The sequence below is a fragment of the Lolium rigidum genome, chromosome 1 (genome assembly GCF_022539505.1).
Source record: "Lolium rigidum isolate FL_2022 chromosome 1, APGP_CSIRO_Lrig_0.1, whole genome shotgun sequence".
Taxonomy (NCBI): Eukaryota; Viridiplantae; Streptophyta; class Magnoliopsida; order Poales; family Poaceae; genus Lolium; species Lolium rigidum.
The window spans coordinates 127,778,615-127,801,995 of NC_061508.1; the positions used below are offsets into that span (position 1 = coordinate 127,778,615).

At 48.0% G+C, this 23,381-nt stretch overlaps 1 protein-coding gene across 1 annotated transcript; it reads right to left on the reverse strand.

Moving 5' to 3' along the window:
- Positions 1 to 8,805: 8,805 nt before the first annotated feature.
- Positions 8,806 to 14,425, reverse strand: LOC124671122 (transcription factor BIM1-like). The gene is made up of 11 exons (XM_047207572.1): positions 14,332 to 14,425; positions 14,119 to 14,226; positions 13,206 to 13,448; positions 11,761 to 11,955; positions 11,501 to 11,630; positions 10,615 to 10,684; positions 10,400 to 10,534; positions 10,081 to 10,294; positions 9,846 to 9,987; positions 9,551 to 9,680; positions 8,806 to 9,258 (listed from the first exon to the last, which is right to left on the reverse strand). The coding sequence occupies exons 1-11, from the start codon at positions 14,342 to 14,344 to the stop codon at positions 9,145 to 9,147; spliced, it is 1,494 nt and encodes a 497-aa protein (XP_047063528.1). The 5' UTR covers positions 14,345 to 14,425; the 3' UTR covers positions 8,806 to 9,144.
- Between the last annotated feature and the right edge of the window lie 8,956 nt (positions 14,426 to 23,381).

Genomic DNA, 23,381 nt, shown 5'->3' on the forward strand with positions numbered 1-23,381 from the left:
GGGCAAGGCTCAACAAAATGCTTTTGATGAATTTAAGAAACGCCTTACCGAAGCACCACTCCTCATCCTTCCAAACTTTGCAAAAACTTTTGAAATTGAGTGTGATGCGAGTGGACTTGGCATTGGTGGAGTTCTTATGCAAGATGGAAAACCCGTGGCATACTATAGTGAGAAGTTGGATGGCGCACGCCTCAACTATCCTATTTATGACAAGGAACTTTATGCTTTGGTTCGTGTTCTTGAAATTTGGCAACACTATCTTTGGCCAAAAGAGTTTGTTATTCATTCCGATCATGAGTCTTTGAAGTACTTGAAAAGTCAAACAAATTTGAACAAGCGACATGCTAAATGGGTTGAATTTATTGAGTCGTTCCCTTATGTGATCAAATACAAAAAGGGAAAGGACAACGTGGTCGCGGATGCTCTTTCCCGCAAGAACAACCTTTTGCTCACTCGCTTGGATTTTCACGTTTTGGGTCTTGAGGAGATCAAAGAACTCTACCCCTCCGATTCTTTCTTTGGACCCATCTTTGAGAAGTGTTCCATTGAACGAGGATTTGATGATTTCTACTTGCATGATGGCTACTTGTTTAAAGCTAACAAGATTTGCATACCCGAGTCTTCGCTTCGAAAGTTGCTTTTGCAAGAGTGATGTCTACGCACACTTCTATTCCTTTAGACAGTGTTGGGCCTCCAAGAGCAGAGGTTTGTAGAACAGCAGCAAGTTTCCCTTAAGTGAATCACCCAAGGTTTATCGAACTCAGGGAGGTAGAGGTCAAAGATATCCCTCTCAAGCAACCCTACAATTACGATACAAGAAGTCTCTTGTGTCCCCAACACACCTAATACACTTGTCAGATGTATAGGTGCACTAGTTCGGCGAAGAGATAGTAAAATGCAAGTAATATGGATGATTGTAAGTAGTAATTGCAATCTGAAATAAATATGGCAGCAAGCAAACATGTAACAGAACTTGTTGGAAACGGTATTTCAATGCTTAGAAACAAGGCCTAGGGATTATACTTTCACTAGTGGACACTCTCAACATTGATCACATAACTGAATAAACAAATACTACTTTCTCTACACTCTCTTGTTGGATGACAAACACCATTCATTGTGTAGGGCTACAAGAGCTCCCTCAAGCCGGAGTTAACAAGCTCCACAACATTCGGTGTTCATATTTAAGTAACCTTAGAGTGCATGATAGACCATTGCAATTATATCGAGTACTAACATAGCATGCACACTCGTCACCGTCAGAGCTATGAAAGGGGGAATAGATCGCATCAATACTATCATAGTAATAGTTAACTTCATAATCTACAAGAGATCACAATCATAACCTATGCCAAGTACTACATGATGCACACACTCGTCAACATTACATCATGGAGGAGGAATAGAGTACTTTAATAACATCACTAGAGTAGCACATAGATGATATTCAACTAGATCACAAAGTTCATGATCACATAAAGATCACATGGGAGAGAGAGATGAACCACATAGCTACGGTAGAGCCCTCAGCCTCGGGGGAGAACTACTCCCTCCTCATCATGGGAGTCAGCAGCGTCGATGAAGATGGCGGTGATGTCGATGGAGATGCCTTCCGGGGGCACTTCCCCGTCCTGGCGGCGTGCCGGAACAGATACTTCTGTCCCCCGAATCTTGGCTTCGCGATGGCGGCGGCTCTGGAACTTTTCTCGTATCGTGGCTTATTCTTTTAGGGTTTTCGCGACGGAGGCTTTATATAGGCGGAAGGGCAGCCTCGGGGAGTCCCGGTGCAGCCACACCATAGGGGGCGCGCCTCTTGGCCGCGCCGCCTTGTGGGGTGGGGCCCCCCTGGCTCCCCTCTCGGTCCCTCTTCGGTGCTCCGGAAGCTTCCGGGAAAAATAAGATACCGGGCGTTGATTTCGTCCAATTCCGAGAATATTTCCTTTGTAGGATTTCGAAACCAAAAACAGCGAGAAAACAGGAACTGGCACTTCGGCATCTTGTTAATAGGTTAGTTCCGGAAAATGCATATAAATGATGTAAAGTGTGTATAAAACATATGTGTATCATCATAAAAGTAGCATGGAACATAAGAAATTATAGATACGTTGGAGACGTATCAAAGAGTCACATGGAGGTGGCCTCATGGGACACTTTGGACGTGACAAGACACTCTCGATGCTATCCGCTCATTACTATTGGCCAAAGATGAAGAGAGATGTGGAGCGCCTATGCAATCGTTGCACTACATGCCTTCAAGCTAAGTCCACCACCAACCCTTATGGTCTTTACACGCCCTTACCTATTCCATATGCACCATCGTCGGATATAAGCATGGATTTCGTCCTAGGATTACCACGAACAAAACATGGGCATGATTCGATCTTTGTGGTAGTGGATAGGTTCTCTAAAATGGCTCATTTCATTCCATGCAACAAGACCGATGATGCTTCACACATTGCTAAATTGTTTTTCAGGGAAGTTGTTTGCCTACACGGAATTCCGGCAAGCATTGTGTCGGATCAAGACGTCAAGTTTATGAGCTATCTATGGAAGACGCTCATGGCAAAGTTTGGAGTGAAGCTCTTGTTCTCATCATCCTCACACCCGCAAACGGACGGACAAACCGAAGTGGTCAATCGAAGCCTCTCAACTCTTCTACGCACACTAGTGAAGAAAAACTCGGAGTTCGCCTACAATCGAGCAAAGCACTCCACGACATCAAGGAGCCCGTTCATGATCGTCTATGGTTTCGACCCACCCACGGCACTCGACATCCTCCCACTACCTCTTCATGAGAGAACGAACATGGACTTCGATAAGCGAGCCGCCACCATGAAGAAGCTACATGAAGACACAAGAGAAACCATTCAAGAACATGTCCTCCGCCAAACTACCCGCCTCAACGCCAAGAAGAAGGAAAGAATATTTGAAGAAAGCGACCTCGTTTGGATCCACCTCCGGAAGGAAAGATTCCCTCATGAACACAACTCAAAGCTCAAACCAAGAGGAGATGGCCCCTTCAAGGTCCTCAAACGCATCAACAACAATGCCTACGTCATCGACATCCCAACCTCCAAGTACTTGGTGAGCAACACGTTCAACATCTCGGACCTATCGCCCTATCATGGATATGAGGAGACGCACGAGTCGAGGACGACTCTTTTCCAAGGGGTGGAGATGATGTAGCCCCGCTCACCGACGACACTACACCAAGACCAACAAGTCCCCCAAGTGGACCAATGACGCGGGCTCGAGTCAAAGCGCTACATGATAAGGTGAACTCGCTCCTCACTACCCTCGATCTCGGTACCCCATTGGATGGATTGCTACCTCATGCCGACACGCTTTGTGTTATTAGGTACGAGGTGCGTCAAGGCCCCGGAGAGGAGGGCACACCATGGTCCAGAGGAGGAGAGGAGCAGCTGGACGTGAAGATGGGCATGGAGCTGGACCCGACGTCATCCGAAGCGCGCGAAGGGAGGAAGGGAGCCATCCGGCCCAGGACCCGGCCGATCGGATCCCTGACCGGGCCACCCGGTCCCAGGTCCGGCCGACCGGATACCTGACCGACCAGCCGGTCCAAACCGGACCCCAGGCCGACGACAACCGGACGCAGTACTGGGGCTCCGGAACCCCTGTTCGGTCGCCATCCGGCCCAGGACCCGGTCTGGACCGGACGTGCCAGCCCCAGGTCCGGTTGGACCGGATCCCTGACCGGATTTCACGACTTGTCACAACCAGATCTGCCTGAGTCGGTTACTTTTGTAACTTTTTGACCTGTGTCGCCCTGTAGACCTATATAAGTACCTAGGACGCCCCCTTTTACTCTTTAGACATAATCTTGGCTTAAAACTACTTTTGAGCTTTGTCTCCCTAGGGTTAGACCCCCTTTGTATCAAGGCTACTCTTGTTGAGGATTTGGCTACTTGTGAGTGAGATTCAAGTGTGCTCCACTCTCTCTCTCTCTCTCTCTCTCTCTCTCTCTCTCTCTCTCTCTCTCATCGGTCTCCGTCTCCAACCCCGATCTCTCACACCGGAATTCTACCTCGTGTCTCTTCCGGTTGATTCTATTGGCGTGGTCCATCGAGCCACGAGAGTAAGATTCGATTGTATCGGGTTGGTGTGTGTGGTTTCGTTCTTCGTGTTCTTCCTCCCCTCCCTCTTCTCCCCGCTTGTTTTTGGGTCAATCGCGAGATCGGGCCACAGTCTAGGTCTTAGACCTCATCAAGATCGGAGGAGCATACACAATAGCCGGGTTCTGGGGTGTGAGGGGGCGAGTACAGGCGAAGGACGGTTGTGGTGAAGGGGAATTTTAATCCTCAACAAAGCCGGGGTTCCTTGTCCGGTTTTGCATAGTTGTGGGAATTACATATTCCGGTTTTGACTTGAAGGGTTGTTTGTTTATTTTCTGAAATCTATGGGGTCATTTATATTTTTACGTCTAACTTACCTCTTCAAATCTATTTGTTAGGGGGGGGGGGACACCGGAGCACAGCTCACCTCTATATTTTCAAACACTCCAAATTTGCACTATAGGAACCCACCGAGCTGCCAACGGCCAACAGCCGTCGGCACAGATACTGCTTGTGTCGACGTCTGCCATCGGCACCTCGCCCTCGGCACAAGATGGTCTCGACATAGGGCTCTTGGCCGTCGACACAGCCTTAGCAGTCGGCACAGGCCGCAGCCCGATGGCAGCTCGAGCCGTCGGCACAGTTTTGCCTCGACACAGTGTTTGGTGGGTTCGTGAAGGTCTAACGGCCGTTAGCCCAGGGAAACGGCTTGTGCCAATGGAAATGCCGTCGGCACGGCCCATCAGCATAGCCACCGGCAAGCTACCACGCGTCCATACAATGAGGTTGTTCCGGTGTGCCGGCAGTCGGCACAGCCTCATCGCCCCTCTAGTAAAACTTTCGAGGGCTGGCGTGGACCTGACGGCCCCGATAGTTTGCCGTCGGCACAGGTTTTGGCCGTCTGCCCCTCTAATTCTTCCCGTAGTGTCGTATTTCAATTTTCTGAAAATTTGAATCAAAATTGTAGTGATAGCCAATGATGTATACTATAAAGGCATCTCCAACCGAGCGACCCAAACGGGCGCGCTGTGCCGTCCGTTTTGGGCCGTTTGGGTGGCCGAGCGGACACGCGGACAGCGTCCGCGTGTCCGTCTGGGTCGCACGCTGCGCCCAACGCGGCGACCCAAAAAAACGCCACGTGGTTCGTCTTCCTTGCGCGGCGCGGCGCCATGGCAGGCCTCGACGGGACATCAATGGTGGGCGGTGGAACGCGCGGGAAAGTTCCCACGCGCACCAATGTTCCCGCGCGCGCGAAAAGGCCATTGGCGCGCGCTCGCGCCCAAGTTTCCCGCCAGGTCGCCGGCTATAAAAGACGGCGGCAGCCAGAGACCGCATCACACCCTCTCCACCGTCCTCTCCCCCTCCACCTTCTCCGGCGCCATGCCGCGCACCCTGCAGGCCACGTGGGCCAAGCTCTCCCTCGCCGGCCGGGCCAGGTTCCCGCGGACGGAGGAGGAGGAGCGCGCGGACGCGCGGTGGGTCGCCGACGACGAGGCGCTCCGCGTCGCTGCCGAGGCGGCGGCGAAGAAGGAAGGGGACGCGGAGATGGTGGAGGCGCCCGCGGACGGCTGGCACGAGACCGCGGACGGCTGATACGAGGCCGCGGAGGAGGGGGCGGCCGCCGCGGAGGAGGAGCCTGTGAACGAGGAGGACCTCGCGCTGGCCAACATCAACGCCGCCATCGAGGACGTCTCGCCGACCTCACGCGCGTGACGAAGGAGCACAAGGCGACCTGCCGGGTCGGCCGCCGCCGATTAGGCGACCTCCTCGGCCAGAAGAACGAGCTGCTCGCTATGCGAGCAGCCCGCCACCTCATCCAGATGCCCTCGCCCGAGCGGCGCGCCCGGGAGGCTGCTGCGTCGGCGGAGCGCGGCCAACAAGAGCGCATGCGCCGGCGGAACGGGAACCACGAGGCCCAGGCCGCGTCCGCCTGGAGGCGCGCACCGGCTCGTGGAACGCGCCGCCTGCGGGAGAGCCGGAGCTATGCGGGAAGCGGATGGTGCCACCGCAGGAGGCGGAGCGCGAGCGCGCCCGAGGCGCGCGGGCGGAAAGGAGGAGGATGAAGTCCTCCGCCGCGCCACCCAGCTCGTTGCTGGAGTGGAATCCTCACGCGTACAGGCCGTCCGCATCGAGTGAAATCCACGGCCCCGACGGCGAGCCGGCGAAGAGTCGCTGGCGAGGCCGCCGGCCCCGTACATATTAGGATAGAAGTAGTAGGCTAAAAAAAATGTAATTGGTACTTTTTAATTAAAAATATTTGTTATGTCTATGACACGCGGGCCAGGGGCGGACAAGGGGCGGACGCGCGCAGCCATCGGCGTCCGCGGCCACGCAAACTTGTCCCAGATTTGGGCCGGGTTTGGGTCGTCCCGGACGCCGCGGCCATCCGTTTTTGGGATGGGTCCGCGCGCTGGGTCGCGTTTTTGTCCGTTTCGACCCATCCGGACGCGCAGGCACGGGATGGGTCGCTCGGTTGGAGATGCCCTAATGGTGTAAAATCTCAATAAAAACTACTTTATATTTTCGGCTACACAAAAATGATAAATTCTGACAAATTTTATAGTAAATAGTACACATTTCAAAGACTATAATTTTGTTAGATTTTTTCAGATTTTTTGAAACTTTGAAATACGAATTGTAAGTTTTAAAAAATAAAGAGCTACATGTAGTTGGGCCTCCAAAAAGCCACAGAAGTTATTTTCTCAACTGAACCAATGCGGCTTTGGACAATACAGTACTCTGCACATGGGTCACATAATTTCATATTAGGGAGTCTCCACGGATCCGGAGGAGACAATTGCTATTGAAAACTTGACCTTACCTGCTATAGTTACTGAAGGTTTATTGGGTCTCGGAGGTTATTTCAGAAAGTTTGTTCAGAAATTGCATAATTAGTAAAACTTTGACTCAACTACACACTAAGAAATATTTTGACTGGACACCTGAAGCTATTGTTGTTTATTCAGCGGACACAAGCTACTGCTTCTACCGCAGTCGCACTACCAGAATTCATTTTGCCATTCACGGTATTGACTGACTGATCTTTTTCGATAAAGGGAATATATTAATATCAAGAAGATACCAATTACACTCAGCCTCTGCAACAACGCACCACCCTAATGGCACTACGGATGCACACAGCCATAAAAAAAAAGAAAAAGAAAACTAAGAAACAAAAGTCCCGCTACAGTATCTCGGGCCTAACAACAGCAATACATCCAACAACACCTGAATTACAGACTGTCCAAAAAAACAACGCCTCCAAGAAGGGAACAGTGCTCAAACACCGTCGTCGCCCGATCAAAGATCTTAGGTTTTCACCCTGAAGATAGTCCCCGCTCTCAAAACAATGCCTCCACCAAGACCATTGCCAGACACAACCAGTTAAGGCCAGACCTTGGGTTTTCAACCTGAAAGATAGGACTCTGCACTTCACCTGTGTTGTCGTCCTCACTTTCATACCGCTGTTGTGAAGCCCGAAACACCAAGCAAGTCTCTCAACAGCGCGGAGACTTGAACCTCTCTTAGCTAGTCCTCCCCTCTGGCCTTCATGAAATTCTCTTCTTCCGACTTTCATCATGGATCCATAGTCACTTGATGTCAACACAGAAAAAGAGCTTCGCGCCGCTCCCTCCGTAACCAATCGGTCGGAATAAAAGCATGGGTGCGCACGACCGAATACCTCCGATCCAGCAAACTCCGGGCAAAGCACTGTTACATTCGCCGGCGGAGCCTTCCGGAACTCAACCCTCCGGCCAGATCACGAGTCCAGGCCTCCGGTAGGTCCTCCTCCGCACGCAAGAGAGGCCCTAGGACCGCCGCCTTTATACGAGTCGGACCCCCACGTCAGCGACCATCCCGGGCTGGCCAATCCAGCCCTCCACCGGGGACACCATCGCCGGCTTCCATGCTCCTCCATCTCGCCGCCGGATCGTGGTGATAGATCAAAAGATCCACCACCACCAACCGCAGGCCGACCCTCTCCGGCGTAGAAGAGAGCCACCTCCTCCGTCGAACCCAAGGCTGCTGCCCCGGGCGCCCTCGTGACGCGGAAGAAGCCCGAGATCGCCTCCACGCACCGACTAGAGGCGCGGGGGAGGGCATGGCGCAGACCGAGGGCCTGGCCGCCGCCCACCACCAGCCCCTACCGGTGTGCTGCGGGTGGAAGCCTACGGGAGGGGAGGGGGGACCGCAGCGCAAGAGCCGTCGCCCATCACCACCATCCGCCCCGGCCGCCGCCGCGTGCGTCGAGGAAGGGAGAGCCCGTCCGCCGTCTCCCACGTCGGCGAGGAAAGGCCCCCGCCGCCGCCACGCCCCGTGGCTCTTTGCCCCGGCGGCGCTACCGGCGGCGGTTAGGGTTGGGGAGGGGTCGGGAGACTGATGCATGCGAAACAGCCAAACAGGGGTTGGAGCCGTCCTTATGCAGAGTCTAACCAACTGCTTATATGAATAAGACATTAGGAGTGATGAAACCTCAACCTATTCTCTGTATCACACATAACCTGTTGCTCTCTTCTCCATCCCTGGTCTCCAACCTAATATGTCTCACACATTCTTACGAGTTATGACATCTAAAATATTAGGAGTGACATCTGAAAATAATGAAGTAGAGGGAAACACACTGTACATTACGGTCTGGTCCTACTTAAATTCAGTTGAAGGACCTTATAGACTGCACATAACATATTGCAATTAATCCTAGAAACATATTTGTATGTTTGCAACACAATGGTGAAACTTCAATCTTCTGGGATGTAGTTACACTGCAGCATGAATCAGCGGAATTGTTCACATCCAATTATGTTACATAAGAACTGTCAGACAGGGGAGAAATTTGAAACTTCTCATATGAATGGAAGCATATGGACAAAAGCAGCTTCACAATCTGCAACGGAAGCTTCCTTCCTTTCCTAGGGACTAGAATGGCAGGAGTGATCAAATGAAAGAATACATCAAGGTCTGGTTTGCCTAGATGTCACAGGTAACATGATATACATACAGCTTCAGGCACTCCATAGCAAGGCGGGAGCAAAAAATGATTGGACCATCTTGGCTTTCAACGGGCATAACCTCAGCTGTTATGTGACTTGTGTCGCTTTGTTGCTCGCGGATGTTCTGGAACACCATCACCCAACCTTAGCTGATGATCCATTTTTTTACTACTACACGCTGGGTCTACGATCTCCTATAATGTAAAACAGACATACTCTGTAAAAGAGGAATTCCATAGAAATAAATAGTGCAGGATGCAAAGATGATCTAATTCCAAGTTGTGTTACAGAACGGCGTCAAGCCCTCAACATTGTGCAATACTGGAAGCAAATAGGCCATCTATAACTAAAAAAACGTGTACTGGAGATCCAATTTCAAATATAGAAAGCACAAAATGGCATTCGAATAGGATGCTTATACCATCTTGCGTTCAGAAGATATTATGTTCATAATTGTGTGATTGCTATATCTCAAAGGAATCATACCGTAGAAACAGAAGGTGCAGCATCAGATCTCTTTGTAGCCCGCTTGCCAAGATTGATTTGCACTGAGATGCTGGCTTGGGACAAATCAATACCTGAGTTTTGCAGTGCATGATTCAATGTACTGAGCAGCCTGTTATGAAACAAAATTAATATTCAGATGTATGAAAAATATTTAGAAACAAAAAAGTGTGTTTAGATTTGCAAATACAACTGGAAACAAGAGAGGATAATAGTGCAATAAAACGAAAAATACATCAAGTGATTTTATTTACTGCAATACGTTATAAGTACATACTCTTGGGAATATTGACTTGATAAGCTGATTGTGCCCTCATCGATTGCCAATTCAGGATTGCTGAACATTTCGTTGTTTATCCCACGGTGCTCTGCAGGTGATGATATTGGCTGATGAGCTTGTTGCTGAGATGTAACATTATCTATAAAATAAGAACAAATCAACATTAGAGAGGGTTATTCCTGAAGGAGTTTAGTTGTAAATTGCAAAACTATACTTCGTGCGGAAAGCGTACCTCTTATAATGGGGCTTGGAGTTTCAGTTGATTTGTAAGACATACTACCCGATGGATCAGCTTCAGCCTGATCTGGCGCACCTGAAGGAACCGCAGACGCGACCACATTGTCATTGTCATCAGATTTCACTATAAAAGGGAAACCAGGGGAGGAACCATTCTTTAGAATTTGTGAAGGGTCAGGCAGAGTATCTCCAGGTAATTGGTCCTTGTTCTGCAGAGAAAGGATGGAATGTGGTGAGAGAGTTTGTCGGAAACTCATTAGCAAGCCCCAAACAAGTATGTGGGACTAAGTAATGTTAGCAGTATGCAAACTTACCTGCCCATTTTTCCAGAAAGAACGGAAGTACATGTTTGGCCATGGTACCATATTTGCATTTTCTTGGTTCCATTCTGGATATGAAACCTCGTACTTTTGCACCTTCTCTTGTAAGAAACGTATGTACTCAATAACCTGCATTACAGAAGGTGCAAGTAAGCAAGATGTTATACACAGCACAGTCTATAACTGAAGCAATTGTTCCACTGTCTTACCTCTAGGAGAAATGATGCTTTGTCTCTCTTTTGATCATTATGTGGCAGAATCTCTCTTAGTAACTGAAATCTGCAAAATGTTGAAGTGGAAGATTAGCTCAAGCAAAGCTATGGCAATAAACCCGAAACTCCAAACTCGAGCAGTGCATTCGGTAAGGGTTATTTGTTCAAGTATTCTCAGGCCCAGCACACCTGGGCGAGTATAATAACCTGTTACCTGGTCAAATCATATCTAAATGAATCTACTCTGAAATCAACTCTGGAGACAAATGGATACCTTGCTGCGCACTGATCAGTATTGCGACCACCACATCCACAAACTACACCATTTATTACTAAGGATCTAACTCTGATGTATGTTAATTAGCATTTCGGTCGACATTTCTTTCATTAAAAAAACAAATAAATTAACAGCAATCACAACGGACAACTAGTAATTAGTTTATTACAAGATGAGCAGATTACACTGTCATAAGCACCTATTAATTTCCCAGTTAAACCAAATGGACCTGCAAGCTGCAGATGCGAACTCCATTCTACATTTGTTTTTTTTTTCGAACCATACATCTACATTCATTGAATGAGGCTCTATGCATCAATGAATGAAGAGTCCAGGGAGATCGTATTTTAGAAGAAGAAAAAATCAAAGTTTGTTGAATTATCAGGCAAATTAAGTTGTACGAAAGGAACAGTATATCGTTAAGATTTTGGTACACCAAAACCATCACTCATGGTTCTACAGTAAGAGCACAAACTATATATAAATGCAGTAACTGCTTTGGAAGTATGCCTACTGACACAATACACTTGGCAGTAAGGACCCCGGGAGCCGATCGAAAGGAAGAAACACGTTTCTGGACGAACAGGCGGGGGCAGAGGAACGCACCTGTCATTGATCTTGCTGCGCCGTCGCTGCTCGGTGGCGGAATGCTTGGAGCGCGGCGTGTTAGGCAGCTGGTCCGTGCCGGCGCTGCCGCTGCAGCTCCCGCCCTTGGCGTCCACCCTCACGGCGAGCTCTGCAACCCCATAGAAACTCAAAACTCAGCCCCAAAATTCCCACCGAAGTCATAACGCATTCGCGCTCCCGCCACTCAGACGGGTCCAGGTCCTGCAGCGCGCGGACGAGAGAATTGGGGCGGAACGTACCTTTGAGCGAGGAGGAGACCTCGCGGCGCGCGGCGAGGCCGTCCTCGTCGTCGAAGCCCGCGGCGCCGCTGGATCCGGATGCGGCGGCGTCCATGAAGCCGCACTTGCGCTCCGTCGCCGGCTGCTGCTGCTGCTGCCTCTGCGGCCTGGCGGAGGCGACGCCGCGCGCGGCGAAGGGGAGCGTCCACTGGTGGCCTGCGGAGTGGGCAAACCGGCAAAGAGAAGAGAAGAAGCCTTTTAGCTTTGTGTCCGGTTTATTTTAAAGATGTTTTTTTTGTCGAGTAGCACTTTGGTCGGAAATTAACATCTTCCGGTAGTAGCCCAAATTACAGATGCTGCTTGGAAATTTTAGCATGTTCAGAAATGGAGAAGCCTCTCCCGTCAATCTCACGATTTCTCCAAATATCAGTCCGTTTACTCAACTGCAGTCTTTTACTCTCTCCATGCATAAATGTAAGACGTTTTAGCTGTTTCACAAGTTCACTCACTTTTCTTTAGTATCTAGTTTACTTTTAGTGCGTAGGTTCACTCCTTTAGTTTATATCTATTATACTCTTAAAACATCTTACATTAGTGCACGTTAGGGATTATTATGTTCATTTCTCACAATTTTGTTTCTTGAGTTGCATTTCACGCGCATTTTGGTTTTAACGCATGATTGGACGGGAACCGAAGGAACCACGCGGGGATAGGAGCCAGAGCAATTTTCATGACGACCAAACGGCATGGGTACAAATACGCAGCAGATTCGGTTGCTGTTGCAGATCGTTCCAATGGCCGAAGTACTCTTCTAAATTTTTATTTATTTTGAGCTGATCGAAATTGACTGCTCGGGTGTTGCTGTAGGAGGAGTTTATCCAAGACCGCGACGGGCCACAGCCACAGCGTACCGCCATCCCATCCACGTGCACCGTCCACGAGGGCGGGCCCACAGGCCCAGGGCTCTACGCATCCCATCCCGTGCCCACCAGCACCAGCCAGGCCTACGACCTAGCGTCGCCCACCCTAGCGCACCACACCAGCACCCTCTACGCAGAAAAAAGTCTAGCGCACCAGCAGGCACGCGATGACACGACCCAACGGCAGTCCCGCACGCATCTCCAGGCTGAACCCGACGGTGGCGCATGGCCATGCTGCGTCGCATCCATGGGCGCCGAGCTCGACGTGCCGACCACAACTCGCGCGCACCGCCACCCGGCGGAAAAGGAAATGAGAAGAAAGGAGAGGCGCAACCACCGCGCCGCCTTCGCAGTCGCAGCGAGCGGCCGTCCACATCGTCCAGGTGTTACCGTCGACGGCACGGCACGGCACGCGCTCGCCGCCAGCGCATGCACGAGGAAAACAAGTTGAGGTCTGCTAGCTATCGGATCCCTCCGGTAAAAAGGCTGGTGCGCGACACCGTCCACGTCACGTGGCCACGATCGATCGGGTGCGAGCGAGCGTACCTCGAGGGTCTGCGGCGGCGGCGCCCCACTGCAGCGCGAAGGGCGGCTCCTGCTTGACGACGGAGGCGGCGACGGCGGCCGGGGCGTGGCTGATGCTGAACGTGCCCACGCCGCCGGGCAGCGCGTGTTGGCTGTGGAGTTGCTTGGTGTCGGGGTGCGACGGCGGCTGCTGCGGCGCTGGCGGCGGCGACTGCGACGGCCTCTCCAGCGGCTGCAGGAAGTCGTGCGTCCGGAGCAGGAAACCTGCAGCAGCCAATACCTCGCTTGCTTCAGATTTCAGAGTCCAAAACGCTGTACATAATAATTACAGCATGCACCAGCACGACATAACTACACTACTACACGAGACAAACATGTTCGGACAAATTTATTTAGAACTGAAAAAAAAGTACTACTAGTAACTTGGAGCAAACCGGGTCGTTCTGGCGAGTCGGCGGGGGAATAAACCGAACTTTTTGGTAGTCTTTTATCTCTTTAAAATACAAGAGGAAGAAAACTCTGAAACCAAAATAAAATTCGCGAAGCCAGCCATGCAGGAAGGTCGTGGACGGCACTCCGCATGACTGCATCCACCCTCCTGGCTGGCTGGTATCAACACGTGATCGCTTCTTTATTCTTCCGTTAGTTGGTCATACTAACTCCGGTTTAACCACGTTCGAAAGAGAACTAAACGAAAAAGCTAGCTGTAATTCTGAACAAGAAGAACGGGCACGAGCATTCCTAGTGCTCAATTAATCCCCTATCTCCTTCCCAGTCCGCCCGAGAATTGGCCGAATTTGGCAAATTCGAGAAAGATCCGCCCCACACCCTCATGAACAGCAGAATCGCAAAACCGTCTCTCATCTCAGGTCCCTAACCCCGGCCTGTAGAAAGAGAGAGAGAGACAGGGAGGGAACCGCGAGCGCGTGTTTACCTTGAGCGGGCGGAGTCGGCGGCGGCTTGGCGCCGGGGAGCTGCGGCAGCGAGGACTCCTTGGCGGCCGGCGCGTACAGCGAGAGGAAGTCGTGCGTCGCCTTATTTCCTGCATTCATCCATCCCGCCTGAGATGACGAATCGTTCGAGGGAGGAAGAAGAAGCCAACCCAAAAAAAAAAGCTGCGCGGCGGCGGCGACCAAATCGAGCTTACCTTGGAGCCCCATGGCCGCGCATTACACCGCGAACTGGCGTAGAAGCTCCGCGCAATTCGCCGCGCTGTCTCGTGATGGAGAGGTGGGGGAGAGCGCGCGTGGTTGGGGCTTGGGAGAAGCAAGATGTGTGAGAGGGAGAGGAGGAGGAGAGATCTCTGCTCCAGCAGCTCCAAGGCAACGCCCCCCTTTCCCTTCTGCGAGAAGCAACGAGGCCTTGTTATACGGCGTCTCTCTCCGACAAGACTTTCTCTCTCCCCGACGCCGTTACCATAACGGCCGTTAGCGGTGCCGGGACGGACGAGCGCGTAGACTCTCGTACGGTTCTGGGGGAGTGGGGACCGAGCACGTGCTGGGCGTGGGTTGACGACCGCGGCGTTGACGCCAGGGGCTACCGAAGAACCACGGTAAATTCTGGTTTCTAGTGTAGGGTTTGATTATTAGGTGACCGACTGATCTGGATTTTGAAGCTCGGCTACGGCATTTCCATGGCAGGCACCTAAGCCGGACATAAAATGTGACCAACCTGAAACTGTTTTGTGACTTTGTATACGGTCAGAATGATCTCGTCCCTGTGACCGTTTGGGTGCAAGCTTGAACCCAACACCACACGACCTTTTTTCTTTTTCAAATTTGAAAACTAGCTATAGAAAACAGACGCTACATATTCCATACATATAAGGCATAAATTGGCGAGAAAACCTACGTAATTTGAAACTGTTTTGTGACTTTGTATACACGGTTAGAATGATTTTGTCCTTCTTGTGACCGTTTGGGTGCATGCTTTAACCCCGCTAGTAGAAAATAGAGCTTTAGTCCCTGTTTGTTTGAGGCTTTAGTCTCGGTTGCGTAATCGATACTATCCCGGTTGTAATACAAATCGATACCAAAAGGTCCTTCACGTGGACTGTGAACACGTGCCGGGATGAGGGACCTTTAGTGCCAGTTTATAACACCAACCAGGACTAAAGGGGCGACCACCACGCTGAACAATGGTGCTCTTCACCAGCGTCTCCACTAAAAGCATGGCCGCGTCACCACGCTGGCCCGGATGAACACCATGGAATCCGCGGTCGTCGTCCTCAGCCGCGACCGCCGGTGGCATGCCACCTCATCTTGACGAGAACCGCGGCCGTGCCATTGCGCTTGCCGAATGCACATGACATGAACACCGACACGACGGGCGCTAGGAATCTACGACAGTCTTTTTTGCCACGAACAGTTAGCGGATCTACGGCTCCGACAGCACCTGCTTTATCAGAATTTAGATGTATATAGACACTATCTAATATGTAGATATATCAAAAATTGACTAAGTTGAGATACTTTTAGTGGAATGAAGGGGTACAAGTTTTTACATAAATTCGAATTTACATAAATCTCAGACAAGTTTATGAAAGGGAAGTACTACCTCCGATTAAAGGAATAAGGCACCCTTGTTTTACGTGCTTTTCGTTTAACTAAGTATTACTGCAAATATATAAAAATTGTTTGTATAAAATTAACATCATTAGAAAGTACTTTTCAATACGAATCCAACGATACTAATTATATTATAGATTTTGTTGCTTAATTTTTATGATCAAAGTTAATCTTGCAATACGTGTACCTCTTATTCCTGGGACGGATGTAGTAGTAGCGTATCATCATCCATCGATCGAGCGGGGTGACCAGGCGATAAAAGAAGCACAGTGGAAGAAGCACAGTGCATGCTGAAGCGGACATTAAATGAGCCTGATTTGCAACAAAACAAGAGGCCGTGTCTAGCACAGTACGGAACAGTGGACGTGGTGCATCCTGCCGGATGATGAGATCATGGGCGGCCGCGGCACGCCGGAGGGGATCACGTGACGGTTGGTGCAGCGGGCCCCGCGGCAGCACATGAATGCCTCAAGTCTCAAGTCGCGGGCTACCCGTGCCGAGAGAAAACGTCGAGCGATCGAAAATACAGAGCGGATTTCCGGCTGTAGCAAAATAAGCCCCAAAATGCTTATTTTCGGCTTTAAGCGCTGGATCTTGCTTCACATCAGTGTACTACTCCCACCGTTTCCAAATACTACTATGCAATAGTTTGCCGGTTCATTTTAAACTGACAAAACGAGTATATATATGGGCATGGTATTTTGGCTCATAGGTCTAAATACAACTATTATGAAAATACATTTTAATATGTCAAAAATTCTGAAAAATATTGGGTGTACAGTTGTATATACTATGTTAGTACACAAAATTTTGTGGGGAGAAGACATTTTTCATGGCCCGTGTAAAAATAAGAAATAAATGTCTCGTGAGATGCTATTTTGGAGCCCTGAAAACTTTCTTTTTTTATACAAGTCATAAGAAATGTCATTCTATCGCGAAAATTTGTGTGCGGACATAGAATGTGCTGGTTTATGACTACATCTTTTTTTTAGAGTGTTTTGACATTTTGAAATAGGCTTTTTGAATAATGGGTGTATCTACAGTTCTACACCTATGAGCGAAAATGCATTTCCCCTTATATATTGAGAAAACCGAGGTTAGTACAACGCAAAATCTTGTCTTTCTTTTTTTGTAAAGCACATTATATAGTCAGACATTCACAAACACATATGTATACTCGTCCTTATGTATGCATGCACGTACATCTTATCTCTGTGAAAAACTTTGATGTGGGCTAGGATGTTACATCTCTTGTAACAATCTAACAACAAATTGGTTCTCTCCCTTAAGAGACAAGAATTTATGTAGATCCATGATAAATCTGAGTCACTGACGGACCAACCAAAGAAGTACGTGTTGGTCAGTGCCGAAGTGTCGGAGCCACACTATAGCTGTGTAGTCATTTGACTACACATTTTTTAGGTACACATGCAAAAATCATGCAGAAAAATATAAATAAAATCTTATAAACGTATAATTGAGCACACAACTTTAGATTGACTACATAAGGTTAATGTCCAGCCTCCACCACTGGTGTCGGTGTCATGAAATAAAGTAGATATAGAGGAAAAGAAACAAGATAGCTGCCCCATCTCATGAAACCAACTGGATATACACGATTACAAACGATATATGTGTCCCATGCTCGTGAAATCAAGTGGATATACACGATTACAAACGAACAGGCACAAAGCGCCAGGACAAGGAAAAGAAGCGTCGAGAACCAAGTTTGCGCTAATATTTCTTCGCGGGCCCCATCACAGAGTTGGCCACGTGATGCGCCGGACGGCCAACCCGCGCACCTCACGTGATCCAGCGGCGCGCTCCCTCGTGTCGAGCACTACGCGCCGAGGGACACTAAACTAGCCGTCCTCCACTAAACTAAACCGTGCTAGTCACATGCAGGCCTGGATTAGGGTTAATTAACACTCCTCTACAGTCAGCTGGCTGTCCCATCACGACTTTAATCAGTCGCTCCCGTTTGATTACGGATCCCTAAGACGATTCTTTAAGCAGGGCAGGGAATGTCTACGAGGGTCTTTCAGCTCCTAATCCACTGGTAAAAATACTAGAGCCTTTTTTAGCCTTGCGTCCCTCCGAATCTTCCTCTCTGTCATCGTGTCGGTACGATTACTTTAAACTCGCTCCAATTCTTTGATTACTATACGTGCGCATGTGCTCTCTCGAAGAGGGGGGTGGCAATGCGCCAATGCATATGCACTTGCGTCGATTTCTATCGTTTTGTTTCGCTAGCTTGTCTGCCTTTAGCGCGTGAGGTGAGGTGTGTTCTTGTTGCTGCAATGATCGAGTTTGGTTCCTCCTTTGGCCTTTCTCGATCAGCAGCGGTGCTAAACAAGTCGCTGGTGCACGTTCGTACGGGTCGTGTGCTCATGTGACCATCCATGATTGCCATTAGCGTGACCCATAGTTAACCTCATCTCCTTCCTTTCTGTCTTGATGTCGGCATATATCCATATCTACTAGGAGTACTCGCTCTGTTCAATCTTACAAGATGTTTTCACAAGCTAAGTACGTCTTACGAGGCTGTACATGTTGCGGTATATATTACCCAAGGGAATTGGCTTTGCAGATTGATAACCGGATGCGGTCGAACAAGATGCAAAACTGTACACATCGGTTAATTATCCTCTCTCTAATGATTGAGTTGCTAAAGAAATGGGAAGAGGGCGGCTCACGCATGTGGCGATGCTATGATGGGGAGGTGGATGGATCCACTTAATCCAAAGCGAGAACATGAAACATAGTTAACTGGAAAGTGTGTTAAGACACAACATGCATGGCAGACGGTAGTGTGCAAACAAGCTCACAGGCTGTTTTGTTCTCGACACGCCATGCGGATCGGATATTCGGGGCGCACTACTTGGGAGCACGTGACGTGATATGGCTAGCTAGATCTTTGCAAGAAATGATTAGCTTCGATCGGGGGGAGCTTTTCTCTGACGGGCTGATACTGGTGTCAGAACAAGTGCGCTTAATCAAAGGTGAATGCTGAATGCAGGGTCCGGAAGGAATGCGTAGCTACTGGTGAGTGGTGGCAAGGTGCAGTGCATCTTCTTTTGTTGAACGGGTGAGGCACACGAAGGCGTTCAAGCTTCATTGATCAATTGGTAGATCCGAACATAGTTTGAGACGCCCCCCTAAGAGATATGGGAAATACAGATAATGCTATAAATTTTACAAAAGGACTCTAGGAAAAAGTACAAAACACGATTAGGTCATTGGTCTTCTCGCCTACACATCGGCAGCCTCCAAGCACAGTACCCGCGCCACCGCCAGGGAACATGCCACTTAGGGGCGTCACTGGTCGTGGATCCCGAGCCTTGGTCGAGGAAGATTCTCCAATGGAGGAAGAAACGCCGAGGAATCTTGAAGCTTCCTAGCCAGGAGTGGCTTTATTTGCCATGGACAACACCGACGCCAAGCTGCTGGTGTTGACGAATGTCGAGAAATATTCATGCTTCCAGAGTGCACGTCGGAGCTTGCACTCGGCAGCCCTGCCGTGCTCTAGCCACAGGGACCTAACATCCCATATCTTTCTCCCATCTATCACCACGACTGATAGCGTGCAAGACACACGTCCGTTGGAAACCCCAAGAGGAGGTGTGATGCGTACAGCAGCAAGTTTTCCCTCAGTAAGAAACCAAGGTTATCGAACCAGTAGGAGTCAAGTAACACCTGAAGGTTGTTGGTGACAGAGTGTAGTGCGGCGCATAACCAGGGATTCCGGCGCCAACGTGGAACCTGCACAACACAATCAAAGTACTTTGCCCCAACGTAACAGTGAGGTTGTCAATCTCACCGGCTTGCTGTAAACAAAGGATTAGATGTATAGTGTGGAAATGATGTTTGTTTGCGAAGAACAAGAAAGAACAAGTATTGCGAGAGATTGTATTTCAGATGTAAAGAATGGACCGGGGTCCACAGATCACTAGTGGTGTCTCTCCGATAAGAAATAGCATGTTGGGTGAACAAATTACGATTGGGCAATTAACAAATAAAGAAGGCATAACAATGCACATACATATATCACGATGAGTACTATGAGATTTAATCGAGGCATTACGACAAAGTACATAGACCGCTATCCAAAGCATGCATCTATGCCTAAAAAGTCCACCTTCAGGTTATCATCCGAACCCCTTCCAAGTATTAAGTTGCAAACAACGGACAATTGCATTAAGTATGGTGCGTAATGTAATCAACACAAATATCCTTAGACAAAGCATCGATGTTTTATCCCTAGTGGCAACAAGCACATCCACAACCTTAGAACTTTATGTCACCGTCCCAGCATTCAATGGAGGCATGAACCCACTATCGAGCATAAATACTCCCTCTTGGAGTCACAAGTATCAACTTTGCCGCAGCCTCTACTAGCAACGGAGAGCATGCAAGAACATAAACAACATATATGATAGATTGATAATCAACTTGACATAGTATTCAATATTCATCGGATCCCAACAAACACAACATATAGCATTACAGATAGATGATCTTGATCATGATAGGCAGCTCACAAGATCTAACATGATAGTACAATGAGGAGAAGACAACCATCTAGCTACTGCTATGGACCCATAGTCCAGGGGTGAACTACTCACACATCGATCCGGAGGCGATCATGGTGATGAAGAGACCTACGGGAGATGATTCCCCTCTCCGGCAGGGTGCCGGAGACGATCTCCTGAATCCCCCGAGATGGGATTGGCGGCGGCGGCATCTCTGGAAGGTTTTCCGTATCGTGGCTCTCGGTACTGGGGTTTTCACGACGAAGGCTTTAAGTAGGCGGAAGGGTAGATTTAGGGGCGCCACGAGGGGCCCACACAACAGGGCGGCGCGGCCCCACCCTTGGCCGCGCGGTCCTGGTGTGGCGTCGCCTCATCGCCCCACTTCGTAATCCTTTCGGTCTTCTGGAAGCTTCGTGGAAAAATAAGACCCTGGGCATTGATTTCGTCCAATTCCGAGAATATTTCCTTACTAGGATTTCTGAAACCAAAAACAGCAGAAAACAACAACTGGCTCTTCGGCATCTCGTCAATAGGTTAGTGCCGGGAAATGCATAATAATGACATATAATGTGTATAAAACATGTGAGTATCATCATAAAAGTAGCATGGAACATAAGAAATTATAGATACGTTTGAGACGTATCAAGCATCCCCAAGCTTAGTTCCTACTCGCCCTCGAGTAGGTAAACGATAACAAGTGCAATAGGTAAACATGTAAGAATCAATGCACACAGTTGATACAAGTGTTTGCTTCTAAGATAGAAAGAAGTAGGTAAACTGACTCAACAATAAAGTAGAAGATTGGCCCTTCGCAGAGGGAAGCATGGATTACTATATTTGTGCTAGAGCTTTTCATTTTGAAAACATAGAAACAATTTTGTCAACGGTAGTAATAAATCACATGTGTTATGTATAAGATATCCTATAAGTTGCAAGCCTCATGCATAGTATACCAATAGTGCTCGCACCTTGTCCTAATTAGCTTGGATTAACATGGATTATCATTGCATAGCATATGTTTCAACCAAGTGTCACAAAAGGGTACCTCTATACCGCCTGTACAAAGGTCTAAGGAGAAAGTTCGCATTGGATTTCTCGCTTTTGATTATTCTCAACTTAGACATCCATACCGGGACAACATAGACAACAGATAATGGACTCCTCTTTAATGCATAAGCATTCAACAACAGTTAATATTCTCATAAGAGATTGAGGATTAATTATCCACACTCGAAACTTCCACCATGGATCATGGCTTTAGTTAGCGGCCCAATGTTCTTCTCTAACAATATGCATACTCAAACCATTTGATCATGAAAATCGCCCTTACTTCAGACAAGACGAACATGCATAGCAACTCACATGATATTCCACAAAGGTAAAAGCGTTGATGGCGTCCCCAGAAACATGGTTACCGCTCAACAAAAACTTATTAAGAAATAAGATACATAGCTACATATTCTTCACCACAATAGTTTTTAAGGATATTTTCCCATGAGCTATATATTGCAAAGACAAAGAATAGAATTTTTAAGGTAGCACTCAAGTAATGTACTTTGGAATGGCAGAGAAATACCATGTAGTAGGTAGGTATGGTGGACACAAATGGCATAGTTTTTGGCTCAAGGATTTGGATGCACGAGAAGAATTCCTCTCAATACAAGGCTAGGCTAGCAAGGTTGTTTGAAGCAAACTCAAGTATAAAACGGTGCAGAAAAACTCACATATGAATATATTGTAAGTATTATAAGACTTTACATCGTCTCCTTGTTGTTCAAACACCTTAACCAGAAAATATCTAGACTCTAGAGAAACTAATCATGCAAACCAGATTTTAACAAGCTCTATGTAGTTCTTTATTAATAGGTGCAAAGTACATGATGCAAGAGCTTAAACATGATCTATATGAGCACAACAATTGCCAAGTTTCAAATTATTCAAGACATTATACCATTTACCACATGCGGCATTTTCCGTTTCCAACCATATAACAATGAACGAAGTAGTTCAACCTTCGCCATGAACATTAAGAATAAAGCTAAGAACATATGTATTCATACGAAACAGCTGAGCGTGTCTCTCTCCCAAACAAAGAATGCTAGGATCCGATTTTATTCAAACAAAAACAAAAATAAAAACAAACAGACGCTCCAAGTAAAGCACATAAGATGTGACGGAATAAAAATATAGTTTCACTAGAGGTGACCTCGATAAGTTGTCGATGAAGAAGGGATGCCTTGGGAATCCCCAAGCTTAGATGCTTGAGTCTTCTTAAAATATGCAGGGATGAACCACGGGGGCATCCCCAAGCTTAGACTTTTCACTCTTCTTGATCATATTGTATCATCCTCCTCTCTTGACCCTTGAAAACCTCCTCCACACCAAACTCGAAACAAACTCATTAGAGGGTTAGTGCATAATTGAAAATTCATATATTCAGAGGTGACATAATCATTCTTAATGGAACAAAGAAATCCATCAAGCATAGCAAAACATGCAATGTGAAATAAAAGGCAGAATCTGTCAAAACAGAACAGTCCGTAAAGATGAATTTTTTAGAGGCACTGGACTTGCTCAGATGAAAATGCCAAATTGAATGAAAGTTGCGTACATATCTGAGGATCACGTACGTAAATTGGCAGATTTTTCTAAATTTTCTACAGCAGGGGCGGCTCAATTTCGTGACAGCAAGAAATCTGTTCCTCGCAGAGAATCCAAATCTAGTATTGACTTTACTATCCAAGACTTTACTTGGCACAACAATGCAATAAAATAAAGATAAGGAGAGGTTGCTACAGTAGTAACAACTTCCAAGACTCAAATATAAAATAAAAGTGCAGAAGTAAAATAATGGGTTGTCTCCCATAAGCGCTTTTCTTTAACGCCTTTCAGCTAGGCGTGTGAATCAAGTAACATCGAGAGACGAAGCATCAACATCATAATTTGTTCTAATAGTAGAATCATAAGGTAACTTCATTCTCTTTCTAGGGAAGTGTTCCATACCTTTCTTGAGAGGAAATTGATATTTAATATTACCTTCCTTCATATCAATGGTAGAACCAACAGTTCGAAGAAAAGGTCTTCCCAATATAATGGGG

What these genes read in the sequence shown, in the direction of transcription:
- LOC124671122 (XM_047207572.1), bottom strand. An exon ending in CTTTCTGGAAAAATGGGCAG is followed by an intron (nt 10,295 to 10,399) that starts GTAAGTTTGCAT and finishes CTTTCTCTGCAG; the next exon opens with AACAAGGACCAATTACCTGG. An exon ending in TCCAAGCCCCATTATAAGAG is followed by an intron (nt 9,988 to 10,080) that starts GTACGCTTTCCG and finishes CTTATTTTATAG; the next exon opens with ATAATGTTACATCTCAGCAA.